Source organism: Xenopus laevis, chromosome 9_10L (assembly GCF_017654675.1).
Source record: "Xenopus laevis strain J_2021 chromosome 9_10L, Xenopus_laevis_v10.1, whole genome shotgun sequence".
In the NCBI taxonomy this organism is placed as follows: Eukaryota; Metazoa; Chordata; class Amphibia; order Anura; family Pipidae; genus Xenopus; species Xenopus laevis.
In genome coordinates this window covers 36,222,708-36,240,407 of record NC_054387.1, presented here as the reverse complement: position 1 = coordinate 36,240,407, position 17,700 = coordinate 36,222,708, and the positions used below count along the sequence as shown (strand labels likewise).

Genomic DNA, 17,700 nt, shown 5'->3' with positions numbered 1-17,700 from the left:
CCGATGACAGGATCCCTTTAAAGACAAGCTAAACCCTGATATATTGCTGAAAAGATAATTTGTTATTGCTGAAAAGTTAATTTGTAGGGGTTGAACTTGATGGACTTTGGCCTTTTCAACAGAACGCAACTATGTAACTATATGTGAAACATTTCTTCAATTCTGCTGTTTCTTTCTACACCAAAATGCTAATTTTCCAATTTAAAATATAAGTATAGGATCTGTCTATGAAGGTTTTCATTCATCTGTGTCTTAATATACATTATCTAGTGGAAGAGAACTCTATAGAAACCGGATTGGCTGAGAAATCTTGAAAACGTTTCACCACTCAACAGTGGTAAACTGTTTTCAATAATACTCAAAATGTCCAGTTGCTTTAGACTTATTTTCACTAGGTATGATGGACCTATGAGTATAGACCTTAGGTTAATTCAGAGCTTTCTATATAACATGTTTCTGCATAAGGGATCTCATACCTGCATTTCTAGTTATAGTGAGTTTTTTTTTTTGTAACTTATATTTTATTGCTTTTTGCAATAAAGCACATGAACAGCAGCATATGATTCCTTACATTATTTGTACAATTGTCATTTATGGTAGACTTAAGTTGTTTTTTTAGTTAATAACTAGTTTTAAAAAAATGTGTCAGGGGCCTACCGGCTCCAGGTGTAGAGAAGTGTGGACCAAGGAGGAAGCTTAGGGCAAAGTTCCAGTTCGGGGTAACCAATAAGAATCAGGAGTAGTCATAGTCAGATTTCAGGCAGTAGTTCAATAGGCAGGCGGAAAGAATCAAAGTCAGTAAGTTCAGGCAAGGTCAAAAGTCCAGGAATCAATTAGAAACAAATTTAGGAACACCCAGGAATACAGGAAGCAATTCCTATAATCCGGCATTGAACCCATGACCCTGGTGTCCTTTTAATTAAAATTTTTGTGCCGTTCCAGCACGCTGACGTCACATGCCCAGCGCGGCACATGCGGGACGCTGGGCGCCACCATCTTGGAAACGGAGCGCTCCCAGCACTCCTGACACAATGTCAAATTGTTTCCTTTGCTTATTAAACTTTTTTATTCAATCTCTCTGCTAATTAAAACTTTGTGCAGCACATTCTTTTGATTTTGTCCAGGTGGAATGGGGCCAGGGACTGGGGAATTATCTCTCCATGACAGGGCTAGGAATGGGAAGTCAGATAGGCCAAATTTACTGGCTTTGGAATTGTTAGGGATGTGGTTTTATGGATCACGCAGTTAATAAAAGTATGGGAAGGAATAAAATGAGATGGAGACCACTGGTGGTGTGTAAAAGCTCAGTTTGTTGGGTGGCTAGGTGACAGAAGTCACAACAATAGGGGGCACCCATGAGGGTGTTGCCACTGATAGAGAGACAAATGTTGTAGTCTCACAGGGGTCAGGGGTCTAGCACCAAAGTGACAGAAGAGGCTGTGAATTGGGCATGACTTGTGAGGGACAATTGGATCTATGAGTGAAAGCAGGTTGGTCCCTTCTCTTTCACAGTTTGTGACCACATGCGGATTTATGTGACTACTGGACATTTATGTGGCATTTAATACTTAGCATATGTTTTAATCTAATGATGTTGACATTATATGCTGAGATTCTTGTTGCCAGTGGCACTTGGAATGGCAACTCCAGGTAAACTGTCCTTTTATTTGGAAATTATTGACATTAAAAATTTAAACTTGCATTCCTGCCATTGGACAGAGACATAGAGACTCAGGGAGTCACTGGTAAAAAAAAACTACCTCTGTAGAAATTGGCTTTTTGAGTCCATTTGTCCTAGTGTTGACTTACAAAGGACTCTCATTGCTAAAATAAGGAGCGTGTCCCTACTGCAGGAATGTACCATTTAACTATAAAATACTAAGAAGGGCACTAAGGATTTATTTGTAGACCAGTGAAAGGTTTCAGAGCAAGAAATCTCTAAAGAAGGGGCAATTTGCTACTCTGAAACATTAGCACTCGTTTCAAATCAGTAATAAAATAGGCACTATGATACAACTGTAGTATCTATACCGCCATTATAAAAAGGGAGTTCTATGAGTATATATTAGTCACTAAGTTCCTGAAATAGGCAAGTGGTGGGCAGATGACGGGCCAACTGCTAAGGCAATCCCCAACCTCTCTGTGCTGCTTCTAGCCCCACTATTGATGTGGTGGTGCTTGTTTTTATAGTCATGCTTGTCTCAGCAGATGCAGGTATATAAATAAATACAATGCCAGGTTGGGCACAGGTTGAGGCTAGGGCTGGGTCACTTCAGGAGGGTGTCCCCGGCACTGTTTCCACCATAAATGTATTGTAAAATATCTTTGCAAGGCTAGATTAAATATTAATATGGGTTTGGATCACTTTGCATCCACTGAGCTCATAGAGGGCATATTTCCAATATCAAAAGTTTAATGCCTAGAGCAAGCTTTGGTCTGGCAGCCTGATTGCTATGCATTTGTGTGACGTTAGGGAATACACTCCTGCCCTGGAGTTTCATCAGCAATATGATGATTGGTATAGCTGGCTGGTGTGTTAGCGCTGTGTATCACTGGGATTGTTCCACACTCATTTTTTAAACATTAATGGAGCTGCACAGAGTAGGTCATAATACTGCATTCAAATTCCACTCTCTCTCTCTCTATTCCAAGATACCTATTAAATCAGCTGTGTGGCTCCCTGATCAGTGAGCAGGGCTGAGAAACCTGTAGGCCCACAAAAAGGTGTTTACTTATCTTTCTTACATGCCTCCCCCCCATGGTGTGTGGTGCAGTACAAAACAGTTAAGGTGGAAATGGAATTATGTATTTTTGAACTAAAAGTTACATTCAAATAGGTGTGTGTGAGAGTCATCGGGCGGGTGGTTGGTATGGTGAGTGAAAGAGTTCTATACATGTGATAAGGGCTAGCCTTGCTGCCATCAAAACAAATTACAACAAATCATGTAGAGTTTTATTAAACTTTGATGAGTCTGAGAAATCAGTTTTTTCTTATAATCTGGCAACTCAAGATGCTGTTGTTGGTTATCTTCCATCTTTGGCTCTCTAAGTATATTGCACATCACATGACATGACGGCATAATCCTGTAAGTAGAAGATTAAAGACATTACTGGGTGGAGGCAAGAGGTTTATGGGGTTGGTTTTCCAATCATCTTGTGCTAAAACCACCTATTAGCAATGATTGCAAACTTGAGGTATGATAACCTCCTTATGGTAGAAATACCATCTCATAGCCTGAGTCTCTCAGGTCAATACTATTCATAGTAGTTGCTTCCCATAGACTAGAATGAGTCTTACCATGACAGCCTAATGTTGTTTGTTTATAGCAGATGGACACCAAATATTCACTATAAAGGTGGCATTTTGAATTCCTCCTCTGTCTTGATGGCAAAACATTTATTAAAAGCCAGAGTTTATTAGGTCCCTATCTGCTGCCTTCTAACTGATGTCTAATGTTTAACCCCATCTGTGTCAAGCTACATGAGAGACACCAAATGCTCTTCAATCTTCCCCATACAGCTTAGGAGAAGCTTAGGAGTTTTTAGCTCATGCATGCAGTATATGTGCAGCAATTTATATTTCTGCAGAAAGACTTACCTTTTTAACCTCAATAACAGGTTGAATGAGATTCATATTTGGCAGTGTTGGCAATGACACCCCTACGCTTAGCACCTCTGTAACATAAATAAAACCATAGATAGTTTGTTAATGGGAAATCAAACAGGCAAGATCTAAAAATAAAAGTAAGGGAAACAGGATTTCCATAATAGAAACTGTACTACTTCCAAAATACTTATACTGTATATAATATTTATAACATTAAATTATAATATGTTTATTATTTGATTATTTCCAACTACAATTCATGATATAGGGAATAATGTACTTTTTATGACAACATTCAGAAGCACAAGAGCTTACCATTGATATGAATCAAGTAGGCCTTCTCAAACACTGTCTGCATGTATCCAGAGACTGAGGATGACTGCAAGATAAAAAGCAAACATTCTGAATAAAATGGCTTTCTAAAGAACATAAAATCACGTCCGATCATTTATACATGAGTGGGTTTCATACTGATTATTTTAGCAGAAATGTTCTCTGTAGACTTCAGAAGAACAGTATACATAATTATGTCTGCTAGGAGGCATGCTCTAGTAATACCTAAGTGAACTGCCTGTCTGAGTTAGGATCCATGGCAGCTGTCACTGATATGTACTGTATAGACACATTAGCAATACACTGCACTCATATCTATATGTCAGGATGGTGGTGAGCCAGACTTAAAATCTCCTGCCTAACACAAAGTCTGCCCCTTTAAAATGAATGTTTTTACCCCTCCCCTTTAATGATGTAATTGGAGGGGGTGGGTTATATCGCTGCACCCAAACTGTTGGTAAATTGTGATTAAGAATGTCCTCCTGGCAAGATTGTGACAATGGTTCATGTGACTTGGACCAAAGTAACACATGTGGGTTGTGCTAGGAAATGTCTGCTGTGGTCTTCTTAGACCAGGTGTTGGCAGACTGTTAGTGATCTATGGTGATCCCTGGAGTTCTGATCATTGCTGCGTCATAGAAATGCTGAAGTCCTTAGAGATCTTTTCATCTGACCCAGGATGCAAGTGCTAGAGCGGTAAGGCCACAAAAGCAAGCCACACAAGTTCACAACTTGTAGAAAAAGAGATCTAATGATATTGAAACCATGTGTTTAAAAGCTGGTGATCACCATCTATAAAATAATGTGTCTCTGATCAGGTGACTGGTGGGCATTTGGGTGCCTATGCTGATTATAAATATGGATCAGCTTTAGCTTTCTTTATCACAAGGTGTGTACTCACACTACAGCCACACTGTCCAATGGAGGAAGATGCCAGGGAAAGGCTGAGCTCCCTGCGGGGAAAAAAAGAATGTGTTGTACTACTTTCCCATTCTTTAAAGTAAATATTTAGGGACAGAATACATTTCCTACTTTTGCATGGAAACTGAGATCTTCAGTTTATCGGCATTCATGTCCAGCTTGGCAGACAAAGTAGCTCCCTGTTAAAAAGACAAAAAAACAAAATGAACAAGTTTCTATCCAGTATCAGCCCATTGTTATATCTATATCTATGTCCATTTTTCCTGGTTCTGAAGAGAAGCTGAAGAGATATTCAACATATTATGCCACCACCAAGATTGCATTTGATCTGTAATTAATCTTAATGCTCCACAAGCTCTATCCTAAGGTGGCCATAGAAGCACCGATAACAAATTTTGGTAGAGTATTCAGTACGTGTATGGCAGGACGATATTGGACGACATTTAATACAATATTGTCAGAAGACTTTTATGTCGGTCGGCTCGTTGATCGGGCTAGCTGGAAAATTTTGATTGCGTGGCTTTGAAGGCACCTAAACATCAGCCATTGTTAGTGCTGAATCATCAGAAACAGGTAGAATTCAATTGTTTCTATCTGTATCTGTCAATTCAGCTCTAACATGTCTGTATTAAAACAAATGATCTTTTGTCTTTTGGGTGCAGGAAAGATGGTAATTGTAACATCTATGGCCACCTTAATACTCATCTGATACATCTGACCAATCACATGCTGCCTTCTAACCAATCAATTTCAAGTCCATGCCACTATCCTACAGATACCGTCCACTGATGCCCCTTTACTAAGCTACTCAAGTACTTCAAGTAAATAATTTGAATAGAGTACCACAGGCAACCCTGGTTTGCTATTTGCATTTCCTTATTACTGACCAAGGATCAATCACTGAGCGAAGCATTTTTGTAATGTTTTCTTGGATCTTTCTCCTGATCTTTTAAATTCATTCCTCTATTTCTTGAGCCAACTCTTTGGTCTTTAGTAGTAATTATTACCTATTATATTGACTCCTCCATATTGTCATTGCTAAGAAAAGTCAAGCAGACAGTCTACAGATTTGAAACATTTCATAAATCCACTGGAGAACTGTTTCAGTACAGTCTATTGTTGATGCTTTTATTTCCAATAAAATATGGTATGTTCCCATGATATATATATTGTATATAGAAAAATAAAAGTAAAATAAACCGTATATATTGTATGTTATGGTTAAGTAAACTCAATCAACTTTCAAGTATAATAATACCCCCTGGGCTGCCCAAATGTTTCTGTGATGCTGTAGATCCTGCCTTTAGTATATATATAAAATATGGTTTCTAGAGTTTTTCCTTAACTAAAAGAGGTCAATGCAGTGTGAGAAATTCAGCAGCTTTTTCTGCTACCGCCCGCCTACAAAGAGGGAGGAGAGCAAGAAGAAACTCATTTATATATATTGATAAATGCAGTCAGCAGCGAGAAAAGTGAGTTAGAGAAGCTACAGCTCCTTTTTCAGTCCCCCTCAGGTCCACCTGTTTATGAATGATCATTGGCCAACCCTAGGTATGGTAAAATCACATCTGTCCTATCATATCATGGATAGCATCCTTAAAACATGTACAATCACATAGCTTGAATATAAAACCAATGAGAATTACTCACCACACTAAAAGTCAGCATGTGCTCTTTACCAGATTTGGGTGACACAGCATATAGTTCCAATGAAGGAGTCAATTGAATTATCAGCTGGTTAGACTGGAATGTAACCAGTGGTGTTTGGCTAAGAGAAATCTTTATCCCAACAGCTAAAGACTCACGGTATTTCCGACTGATCTGCATGAATAGCATGGAAGAATATATAAGGTTTAATTAGGACTTACATCGCTCATAGCCGAAGATGATAAAATTGGATGCATGAATTTACAGGTTTATACCATAGCCTTGGATATCTATCTTGTCCTCAGGTGAGTCACTTCCCCTCCTAACCTGAGGACAAGAGAACTGACCAAAGTCTATCAATAAGAAATGAACCAAATATAGGTATGGGACCTCTTATCCAGAATTCTCAGGACCTGGGGTTTCCAGATAAGGGATCTTTCAGTAATTTGGATCTCCATACCTTAAGTCTACAAAAAAAATGTAAACAGTATGAGGATGTATTATATCTTAGCTGGGATCAAGTACAAGGTATTGTTTCATTACTACAAGGAAAGATAAAAATCCTTTTTAAAAAATGTCAGTTATAATGTGTCTATAGTAGACGGCCTTTCAGTAATTCAGAGCTTTCTGGATAATGGGTTTCCGGATAACAGATCCTATACCTGTACAGATTTTTAATTAAAAATGTAGCTGTATCCCAGAACCTTCTGCATTGGAACTCTTGTCCTAGACAATTGCAGGTTACAAATGTTTATTGTTTCATTGAATGAGCTGAGATCTGAATATGCCGGTTTGGTTCTGGTTTCAGTTGAATTGTAAAGGATTCAATATCCATCCAATCAGGGCCGGATTTACACAGTGGCCGCGCCTAGGCCCGCTGCTGTTCGTCACCTCTGTCCCCTCCCCTTCCTTTGTGCACATGCACAAATTTTCATCATTAGATTGGGAGCACTGGGAATCGGCATGTAGGAAATTTAAAAAACTATTGTATCTCATGCTCAGCCCCAGATTTTCCAAACCAATGTGGGTGTGTTGGTCTTCATGCCCAGGGCCGCTCCGGCCATGAGGCAAGGTGAGAATCTTGCCTCAGGCGGCACGGAGCGGCCAGTTACCAGGGGCGGCAAAAAGCCGCCTCTGGTAACTTTAAGAGCCGAATTTCCGTTTTTTAAAACGGAAATTCGGCTCTTCTAGCGCAGCGAGCGCAATAGCGCTCACTGCACTAGCGATGCGGCCCCTCCTCCACCCGCTCCGACGCTGGTAGTTAGAAGAGCGGAGCAGGAGGAGGGGCGGCATTGGGGCTGCTGCCTCAGGCGGCAGCAGCCCCTGAAACGTGCCTGTTCATGCCGCCCCCTAAAATCCTGCCACCCTAGGCCCGGGCCTTGGTGGCCTTTCCACAAATCCGATCCAATTACAAAAATGATGGATTTGGTGCATGGCTTGCATGGACAGAAGGCAGTTTATTGTAATCAATGGGGCAAGGTTACTGGAGTGGATAGTGCTGGGTCATTTCATCTTGAAAATAGCAGTTGTTATGTATTCAATGAAACCACTGTAGACAGATAAATCATTAATTTCGATCTATAGCTCATGGGAGTTAAGTGGCACTGAAAGAATTTTAGGAAGTTAAAACTCAGGGTAAAGGCTTACACCTAATACAATGATGCAGCACACAGGCTTCAATAACTGAATAAATCAATATAAATACTATTTCCTTTGGGACAGATTGTAGTTAGTAGATTGCAGCAGAAATCTTTGGGAAAGTTAGTAACTATTTATGACTGGGCTCAATCTGTTATATATATGTAGTGCATAAACTGTGTTGATACCTGTCTAATAAAGTTTAATATAACAAGGAAGCATATAGGTAACAAAAAAAAATGCTGTTGCAAGAACCAGAATTTTCATTATTCCAGGAGTGTAACACACATACCTCGGGAATATAGGATCCAAGATAGGATGTTTTCAGCTCATTAATAAGAGAACTCTGCAAAGAAACAAAATACACATATACTAACACAGTTTTAAACATATACAGTATATTGTATATATTTTTTTATTTTACTTTGTACATTGTAGATATGTTTGTAGTTATAGTTATTTGTGGACTGATTTTAGTTCAGGCCTGGACAATAGAAATGTTGCAACCTTATCCTAACTGTCCAAGGCACCTATGACATTAATGGGTCGAATTCTGAGCAAAGGAAGATGGTTCAGATAGATTACAGATGACTAAACAGTGCATTAATGTGAATTAATGTTTCCATCTTCTGGACTTACTGATTTACATGATCAGACCTCACCAACTTGCCTGAACCACTTGAAACTCCCATAAGAAATGTGTATTAATTCAGCCTGTTTGTTCTTTTACATTATATTCAAATTGACATGGTAGCATGACATGGAGTATGATCGTTGTTGGGGCCCACACAACAACTGACTAGAAAGTGTTTGGGCAGCCATCATAAGGCTTATGGACCAGCAAATCTGGTTGCAAGGAACATATCAATAACTACAAATCTAAAGGTCATGGCTGACAATGCTGTAGCTTTAAGTCATTTCACTTACAGTTGTTGTTGGAATATCTAGGCTGAATTTTCCTGAAGTATGAAGAGCTGTAAATATGGAAATGAAGAAGTCCTTGGACATGCCCATGGTGACCATAGAGTCTCGGGCACTTGCATCTGGAGGAGGAAGAGTAAAACCCTGTGCACCAGTTGGAAGTTCTAAGACCTTCTCCTCCACCTTGTACTGTGCCTATGAAGAGAATTCAGAGAGAATTTACTGTAAAGGGAACTTTTAATAAAAATATAATGTTTGTATTCCTATCTGTGAGACAAAAGTCCTTTACCAAACAATAGTCCTGTTGTGCCTACAACAAGTGTCAAAAATACATATGGCCAATTAGTTTTTGTGTCTGTACATGATGTGCTTTAGTAATCCTATGCAAATAGACATAAAAATATTCAGAAGATGAAAGAGATAAGAAGGCTCATTTATGAATGCAAGCATTAAAATTAATGCAGAATTGAGCTGACATTTAAGCTAGAATACACATATGGCTTTAGACCGGATGGGCCAAAGTAAAATGCTCTGTTAGGAGAGTCTTCCACATGACAACTGTGGGGGGAGGGGGGGTCGCCCGAAAAGCCATTTCAAGGCAATACATTTATGGGCAAGAAACAATGACTTCCTGATAGACATTTGCAGATAGCTGAAGGTGTTAAAACCCCTAGTATACACATTTTTGGAGAGGTTTAACCCTGAATTATGGAAAAGCTTCACATAAGATGTAGAAAGTCTGCACCTGGCATCTTGCAATTAGGGTAACCGTCATTAGAATATAGTTTGGCGCTATACATTATAACAGAAATAATGTAGGCTTGGTGCAGCATCAGAATCTCTGCTTCTAATATTAAAGGATACCAGCTTTCTAGTGCTTCTAATGCAAGAGAATCGTGGATTTATTGGCAGCCTGGAGTCATTGTTTTTTCCCAGTTGCTGGTAATCCCAGGCATCCAAAAGCATGTTGGTTGTGCCAATAACCAAAACTTGTGGGTAGTTAGTTAGATGCTAATTTATTAACACCCAAAGCTGGAAAATCCTATGAAAATTGTGTTTCCTACAATGTTTCAGCAATTTTCCAAAAAAGAAGACATTATCGTTTTATTAGATGTCAGAGATTCGTAATTAGGGCACTTTGTCTTTGTATTAAGAAGTTAAAGAGAAAAAAACCTGAAAATTTAAACATTTTAGTTGTTTTCTGGAAATTATGCTATTTTGTTAGGAATTCTGGTTATGTTTTTTTATACAGTAGAATATATCCTAATTCTGAATTCTTAAGAATTTTACTTGGATACTTTTTACTGTGTGTGTGTTTTAAACAATTAAATAATGAGGCTATGTAGCAACAATGGTTCCCCAACAGGGCTATCACATGGTGTAGGAGTGAAGTGACAGTTTTGCACTCATTGAATGGCACCTAGTGTAAAGCTCCATTTACTTACATACATATCCATTTCCACATATTCATTGGTCACCACTGGAGGGGTTGGCACGTTGTACTGGAGTTCAAAGTTCTTGCTGAAGTGCTTTGCTTTAAAAAAGAGACAAAGTAGAATATTTCTCATTATGTTAACTGTGAGTGAGTTGAACTCATCTAGATAATAAAAACTATGAAGCAGATACGGGCCTGTTTGTGTGCAGGTTGATGTGACAGAAAGCAACCCTATTATTGCTGGTGAGTGCAAAAATATGGCTTCTTGTATATTTGGAACACTCTGCATAAATACTGTATATCAATGCTATATTAAAATGAGATAATTATACAGATTGTTGCAGTCATGTTGCTTTACTTAGAATATAACATTTATAGATAAAAACTATAAAAACTAAATACTGCATCCACAGATAATAAATAGTGATGGGCGAATCTGTGCCATTAAAATTTGCGAAACGCATTGAAGTCAATGGGCGTCAAAATAATTTTGATGCCAGGGTCAATTTTGATGCGACTATTTGGTCCAAATGCATTAAAGTCAATGGAAGTCTGAATAATTTTGATGAACAACAATTTTAATGCGCGCGCCAATTCTGACGTGCAACAATTTTTTTCATTGATTTTTCATCGGCAAATTGTAACCGCAGTTTCACAAATTAATTCACTTGCAGTGAAATGTGGAAATCCGCTGCGAATTCGTGTCTGGTGAATTCATTCACCCATCACTAATAATAAAGTAATAAACAACATGGGTTGTTTAATTGATGTCTACGAAGACGACCATGGTTGAGTCGGGTAACAGAGCTGTTGCCACATATATATCAATAAATACATGCAAAGGATACATGTTTGTTACTTGAAAAATATGTACTTATCAATTTAAGGGAAAAATAGATGGAAAACAAAAACCTTTGAACAAGAGAATAAATATCTCACTCTATAAAAAATAGTAGAACGTAAAGCAAATCGGCTGATACACCACTAATGAATGAATACATTTATACAGGTATGGAACCTATTATCCAGAATGCTTGGGACAGGCCCAGACTGGCAATCTGTAGGTTCTGGCAAATGCCAGAGGGGCTGCTGTATGGTCCCATAGAAAGTTACCATATAGTGGGCTGGAAGGGGGCTGTTTGGGCCTCTGTGGACTTGGAATGGCAGGGCCTATTTTGACTCCCAGTCCAGGCCTGGCTTGGGACCTGGGATTTTCCAGATAAGGGATCTTTCCATAATTTTGATCTTCATACCTAAAGTCTGCTAAAAAAATCAACTAAACATTAATAAAACTTAATAGGATTGTTTGCCTCCAATAAGGATTGATTATATCTTAGTTGGGATCAACAAGGTTCTGTTTTATTACTACAGAGAAAAAGCAAATCATCTTTAAAAATTAGAGAGATGGCCTTCCTGTAAATTGGAGCTTTCCAAATAATGGATCCTTTACCTACCTGTTATATATTTTTATTAAACCCTGATCTTGGTGTTGCCTATGACTGAAGAAGGGTTTAAAAAAGCCAGCAAGCAAATGGTCTCAGTGTACCTCACACATCTACCGTGTTGACCCAAAATTCTTACTGCATCAACTAACAGACAGGCTCACTCCGGAAAAGTTACTGATATTGACATTGTCACTTACCACACATCAGTTCCAAATTCATATTGGCATCCACAAAAACATTTGATACCGTGAGACAGAGCTGGGTAGGAAAGAAACATTTGGTTCAGATTTCTAACTGGACAGGTCTTCATGTAGATATCTCCTTGTTACCTCTCCACTAGGCCGGACATTGAGCCCTCCCTTGTTATTCCTTTCTTGCCCTGGTCAGATATGGGAGCTAGGAGAAATGGGAGGTTTCATCCTCAGTTTTCTTATTGCAATGGACTTGGGTTGCTGCCTTTTTTATGTCAAATATGGTTCATAATTGTGCAGGCTGTGGACGTAACATCATGGCGACCTAAATGACAGTGCCAGGACATGTCCCTAAATAAGCGTGTGATTTAGTGGCTTGTTTTAGAAACTGCATATATTTTTGTATCATTTTGGTAATGAATTGATGTTATTAGGGATCTGGCTTTGTCAGAAATTCAAAAAATTAAAAATGTTACCAAGCTGCCTCAGTCTGTACCAGGTATACTCAGGTATTCAAGGTCAAATAGACAGCAGACTCGGGTTTGCGTACCAGGTAGTGATGGGCGAATTTGCGAAACCGATGCAAAAATTCATCCAAAAAATGGACGCCGGCGTCAAAAACGAGATGCCGGCGCCGTTTTGCATATTTACCACTGTTTCGCGAATTTAGTGGGAAATCTGCAAATTTTTCGGCGAAGCAAAACGCCCCAAATTCGCCCATCACTAGTACCAGGCATTATCCAGGGCAAGGTGATAGAACAGGCTGGGGATCCTTCAGCATTCCCTTTTCAATAATTGACAAATAAGGTCAATTTCAAACTTACTTGCTTGCTGACCATAGTATGGATGTGATTGCGAATTACAGAGATCGCTGAAGGTATTAAACTGTGTAAAAAGGAAAAAAAAGTCATATTAGAAATAGGATTAATAATATTCATGTACAGTATCAGGTCCTGACTAACAAGTATATTGTTACCTTAGTCCTAAAACATTGACCTGTATTTGTCCCATAGCACACTTGCATGCGGAAACTTTCAGCAAGGGAAAACCTGAAGACGTCTTAGTGACAGACACATCGGCTGTGATTCCCGAGCCGACATTTACCTCAACATTGGCAAATAAAAGTCTAGAGGAAGTAAAACAGAACTGATTACTATTATAATAAAACATTTATCTTGATTTCTTTGACATAGATATGTAAGACAACCATCATTGTGTCTTACTATATGGGGCAGATTTATCAAGGGTCGAATTTCAAAGTGATAAAGACTTCGAAATTCGACCCTCGAATTGAAATACTTTGACTTTGAATATCGAAGTCGAAGGATTTTTCACCGATGTTGGCCATCGAACGTCTGAAGTAAAATCAAACGATTTTAGCGTAGGATCGAACGATTTTACTTTGATGTGTAAAAACTTGGTTGTAGAAGGTCCCCCTAGGTTAACATAGCACTTCGGCAGGTTTAATTTGGCGAAATATTAAAGTCAAAGTTTTTTTAAAGAGACAGTACTTCGATTATCGAATGGTCAAATATTCAAACTATTTTTTACTTCGAATCGAATTTAAAGTAAATTCGAAGTTGTAGTATCCTATTCGATGGTCGAAGTATCCAAAAAATTACTTCGGATTTCGAATTTTTTTACTTCGAAAATTCCCTCGAATTCACTTCGACCCTTGATAAATCTGCCCCTTTGTGTCATACATCCTGTACAGTGAAATTCAAGATTATTAGAAGCCACAGAGACCATAGAAAAGGACTACATTAAAAGCTTTGCAGCAGAGAGGTAAATAAATTAAGTTATTTTTCCCAATGAAAATATTAAGAGGATCTTACTTTCTGTCAAAGGCCTCATGGCTGACCAGGTTCACGGTATAACCAATGTCTTTCCCTGAAAACGTATTTCTATTTCACAAGTAAGTGATCTGGATTTAGTCTTTGCGATTTAACATTAATTACTTACATTGTTCCTTTAATATGAAGACTGGTCTCTAGGGACATTTGAACACCAGCACCTGGCACAAGGTTCACTTTCATATTAGGGAGTTTCACATCAAAGATCTGTATTCTGGGAAAAATGAATTTAGATTGAATGTTGGATGTACTCTTTGCGCTCCATTACAATGTAAGCTTCAGGGTGCAAGCAATAGCATTTCCTGGTCACCTGTCAAAAGCAGTGATTTCTGTGATAAAACAATGATATTATTTTATCACATGACCAGTGAGCACTGATGCTCCTACAATAACATAAAAGATAAAAATATAAAAAACAAAAATATTTGCATAATTATATGAAGATAAAAGACATTCCTTACGACTAGTTTGGGGTAAAATGATCAGTAAATAAGCATGTTGTAGATTATTTTGAGAAATCCTGGGAACGTCAACCTGAACTGACCTGAATAAGCAAAACCTTATCCCTCACCCAACCCTAATCCACATCATTTTGACACTGTACAACAGTGATCCCCAACCGATGTTGCTCTCAACTCTTTTACATTTGAATGTGGTTGACATGGAAAAAAGGTTGGGGTCCCCCCTCCCGCGCTGTAGAACCTGTACCCAATCCCAAAAGGTGGTAAAAATACTGGATGGCCCCCTATTCTGGACTTCTAAATCTCAATGTCACGGACAATCAAGTACAGGTATGGGACCTCTTTTCCAGAATGCTTGGGACCTAGGGTTATCCGGAAAAGGGATCTTTCCGTAATTTGGATCCAAATGACCTTAAGTCTACTAAAAAATCATTTAACCAATAATTAAATCCAATAGAATTGTTTTGCATCCAATAAGGATTAATTATATCTTAGCCGGGATCAAGTAAAAAGGACAGCTTTATTATAACAGAGAAGAAGGAAATCATTTTAAATACAGGTATGGGACCCGTTGTCCAGAATGTTCGGGACTTAGGGTTTTCCAATATAACTGATCATTCTGTAATTTGGATCTTCATACCTTAAGAAAATCATGTAAATATTAAATAAACCCAATAGGCTGTTTTGCTTCCAAAAAGGATTAATTATATCTTAGTTTGGATCAAGTACAAGCTACTGTTTTATTATTACAGAGAAAAAGTAAATAATTTGCATTTATTGGATAAAATGGAGTCTAGGGGAGACGGCCTTTCTGTAATCTGGAGCTTTCTGTATAATGGTTCATAGATAAAGGATCCCACACTTGTACCAGCATTACATATAAACAGTTAATTTAAATACCAACATTATTTCTACCTAACTAATTTAGGTACATGCATAACACATACCCAGATAAACTAAATATCTGTTTTATTCTTACCCAGTCAATGAAAGTACTTTGCCAAATAAAAAATTAGGGATTCCTTGAAGATCTGCGAAGCTCATTTTTCTAATATGGCCTTCAAAATTGGATCTGTGTGATTGGCAGGCTGTACAATAGAAACAATGTTATTTGCAAGTCACAGCAAACAAAAAAATTAGGCATGTTTAATCCCCACTATATAAAAGCAATTATCTAGATTAGTTAGATTGTAAGCGCTATGGGGTAGGGACCTCCATCCTCTTGTCTCCTTGACACTATGCAATTAATCTTTATTGAACCTGAACTTTGTATTTATTTGTATTTCGTACTTATTTGTATTTATTATTGTACTATACTAATTTATAGTTTTGCTGGACAGTGCTTCATCCTCAAGTAGCACTATATTAATAAAAATATACATACATGCATACATCTATATTGCCTTTCCCAAAATCATGCCCTGACCAGTTCTGTTCCCCAATTCGTGTCAAATTGCTGCTTTATAAAAACATATTACAGGTATGGGACCTGTTATCCATAATGCTCAGGATCTGGGGTTTTCTGGATAATGTATTATTCCATAATTTGGATCTTCATACCTTAAGTCTAGCAGAAAATCATGCAAACATTAAATAAACCCAATAAGCTAGTTTTGCTTCTAATAAGGATTAATTATATTATATCCTTATTATATATATATTATATAGTTTGTCTATATTATTCAGAGAAAAAGGAAATCATTTTCAGAAATGAAAGCTATTCTTAGCAGTGGTACCTTAGCCATAGGCTTTAAAGGGCCCTCTAGTTTATGTTAGGCAGGATTTTAAAAGTAGAGGTTCTAAAGACCCACTATTTCAGTCTTAAGATAGTGGTCCATCCCCAGAAAAGAAAGTTCTTTGGTGACTGGGAGTATGGATGGGTGTCTATATATAACACTGTAATATGCTAAGGCCTCTCACTGTTTACTCACCATGTTCCATGGCTTTTTTCTTCACTCTCAGAACAGTCTTGCAAGCTGTTGTGTTCAGTGGAAGGACACACAAGAGTAGCAGCAAAAACAGCTTCATCTTGACTGACCAAGATCTAAGCAGCCATGAGAGGAACAGGGGGAACAAACATGTTTGAATTCAGGGAAGGATGTAAAGCAGCGATGTCTATCTGCATTCAGTCCTCCAACATTCTTGGGACTCTCATTAAGCTTTAAGACCTCTGTAGTACATTTCATACCCCTCTGGTTGCAAGTCCATCCCAATACACCTTTAGCAACCAAAACCACTGTAGTATATTGCATGTTTATCTCCCAGCAGAACATTACACACATTTCTCCACTACAATAGCTAAATCTTCCAACATTCTTGGCACTCCCAGTAAAGCTTTAAAGTAAGTTTTTTTCCTCTTAAATTAGGTTACGCTATACACAGATATATTGCCCTTAGTAGTAGTTTAACCATAGAACGCCATACTGACCCAACAATCACTATTCCCCTAAATTATAATTTCTTACCTCTTAGTCCTTCTCAAGACAACCACAGTTTTCCTGTGCACTTTGCTTTTGCAGATAGAGCCGAATTGGATTTATATACTTGGTACCCATAGTATTTAGTTACCAGACTCTGTTCACAAAACCGTGTATGCTTTAAGGATTATTCATGGGTGTAGCGTTTTAAAACTAAGCCTACAGTAATGCCTGCAAATTGCACTCGCTGCCAAAGTCATTCATCAAATAAATAGATCATTACAAGTAAAGTATCTAATTCTAGATCATGAGCATACATTTCCACAAGACGATGGGGTGAGTCATGAATATATGGCTCTACTGCTAATACTGCTTCACAGAGATGCTGCGAATTTACTGTAAATTAGTAAGTAATATATACACTACGCAAGGCTATATAAAAACGTTGGTAATTTGTCCTTACCTTGTACCCATAGCTAGGAGGCCAACATTGTTATCAAGTTCATATGGTCTTTCAGCCGAAATTGAAGGCTTCTAAGATCATCTAGGTTTGCCAATGCCTGTGAACTAATGAGCTCAGCTTTATAAAATGTGTTAGTTCTGTCCCACTTATATACAATGATCCAGCTACCTCATAGATGGGCTAGACAGGTCCCTGATTATTAAGTAATCTGGCAAACCTAGTCTAGTCTTGGGCTAACCAATTGCTCATACTACTAGTCTGGAATTTAGGCCACAAATAAGTCATTTGGAAGAGAAAACAAATATATTAGATTGATTTTTGGGGTTGATTTTTTAAAGGTTGGGATCATAGGGAAGAGAAATCATGCT

The 17,700-nt window shown here is 38.1% G+C and overlaps 1 protein-coding gene across 1 annotated transcript; it reads right to left on the bottom strand.

Annotated features, from left to right (window-relative positions):
- Positions 1–2,931: 2,931 nt before the first annotated feature.
- Positions 2,932–16,999, bottom strand: LOC108701793 (BPI fold-containing family B member 2). Its single transcript, XM_018236813.2, has 16 exons — positions 16,918–16,999; positions 16,384–16,496; positions 15,432–15,540; positions 14,101–14,205; positions 13,115–13,264; positions 12,963–13,023; positions 12,145–12,205; positions 10,513–10,601; positions 9,074–9,262; positions 8,439–8,492; positions 6,512–6,682; positions 4,973–5,040; positions 4,842–4,893; positions 3,923–3,986; positions 3,599–3,675; positions 2,932–3,084 (listed from the first exon to the last, which is right to left on the bottom strand). Exons 2-16 carry the CDS (start codon positions 16,478–16,480, stop codon positions 3,046–3,048), a joined length of 1,386 nt encoding a protein of 461 aa, XP_018092302.2. The 5' UTR covers positions 16,481–16,496; positions 16,918–16,999; the 3' UTR covers positions 2,932–3,045.
- Positions 17,000–17,700: the final 701 nt, after the last annotated feature.

What these genes read in the sequence shown, in the direction of transcription:
- LOC108701793 (XM_018236813.2), bottom strand. Translation starts at nt 16,480, where the DNA reads ATGAAGCTGTTTTTGCTGCTACTCTTGTGTGTCCTTCCACTGAACACA. An exon ending in ATGTGGAAATGGATATGTAT is followed by an intron (nt 9,263 to 10,512) that starts GTAAGTAAATGG and finishes TTCTCTTCATAG; the next exon opens with GCACAGTACAAGGTGGAGGA. An exon ending in TTGGATCCTATATTCCCGAG is followed by an intron (nt 6,683 to 8,438) that starts GTATGTGTGTTA and finishes CTATTCATGCAG; the next exon opens with ATCAGTCGGAAATACCGTGA.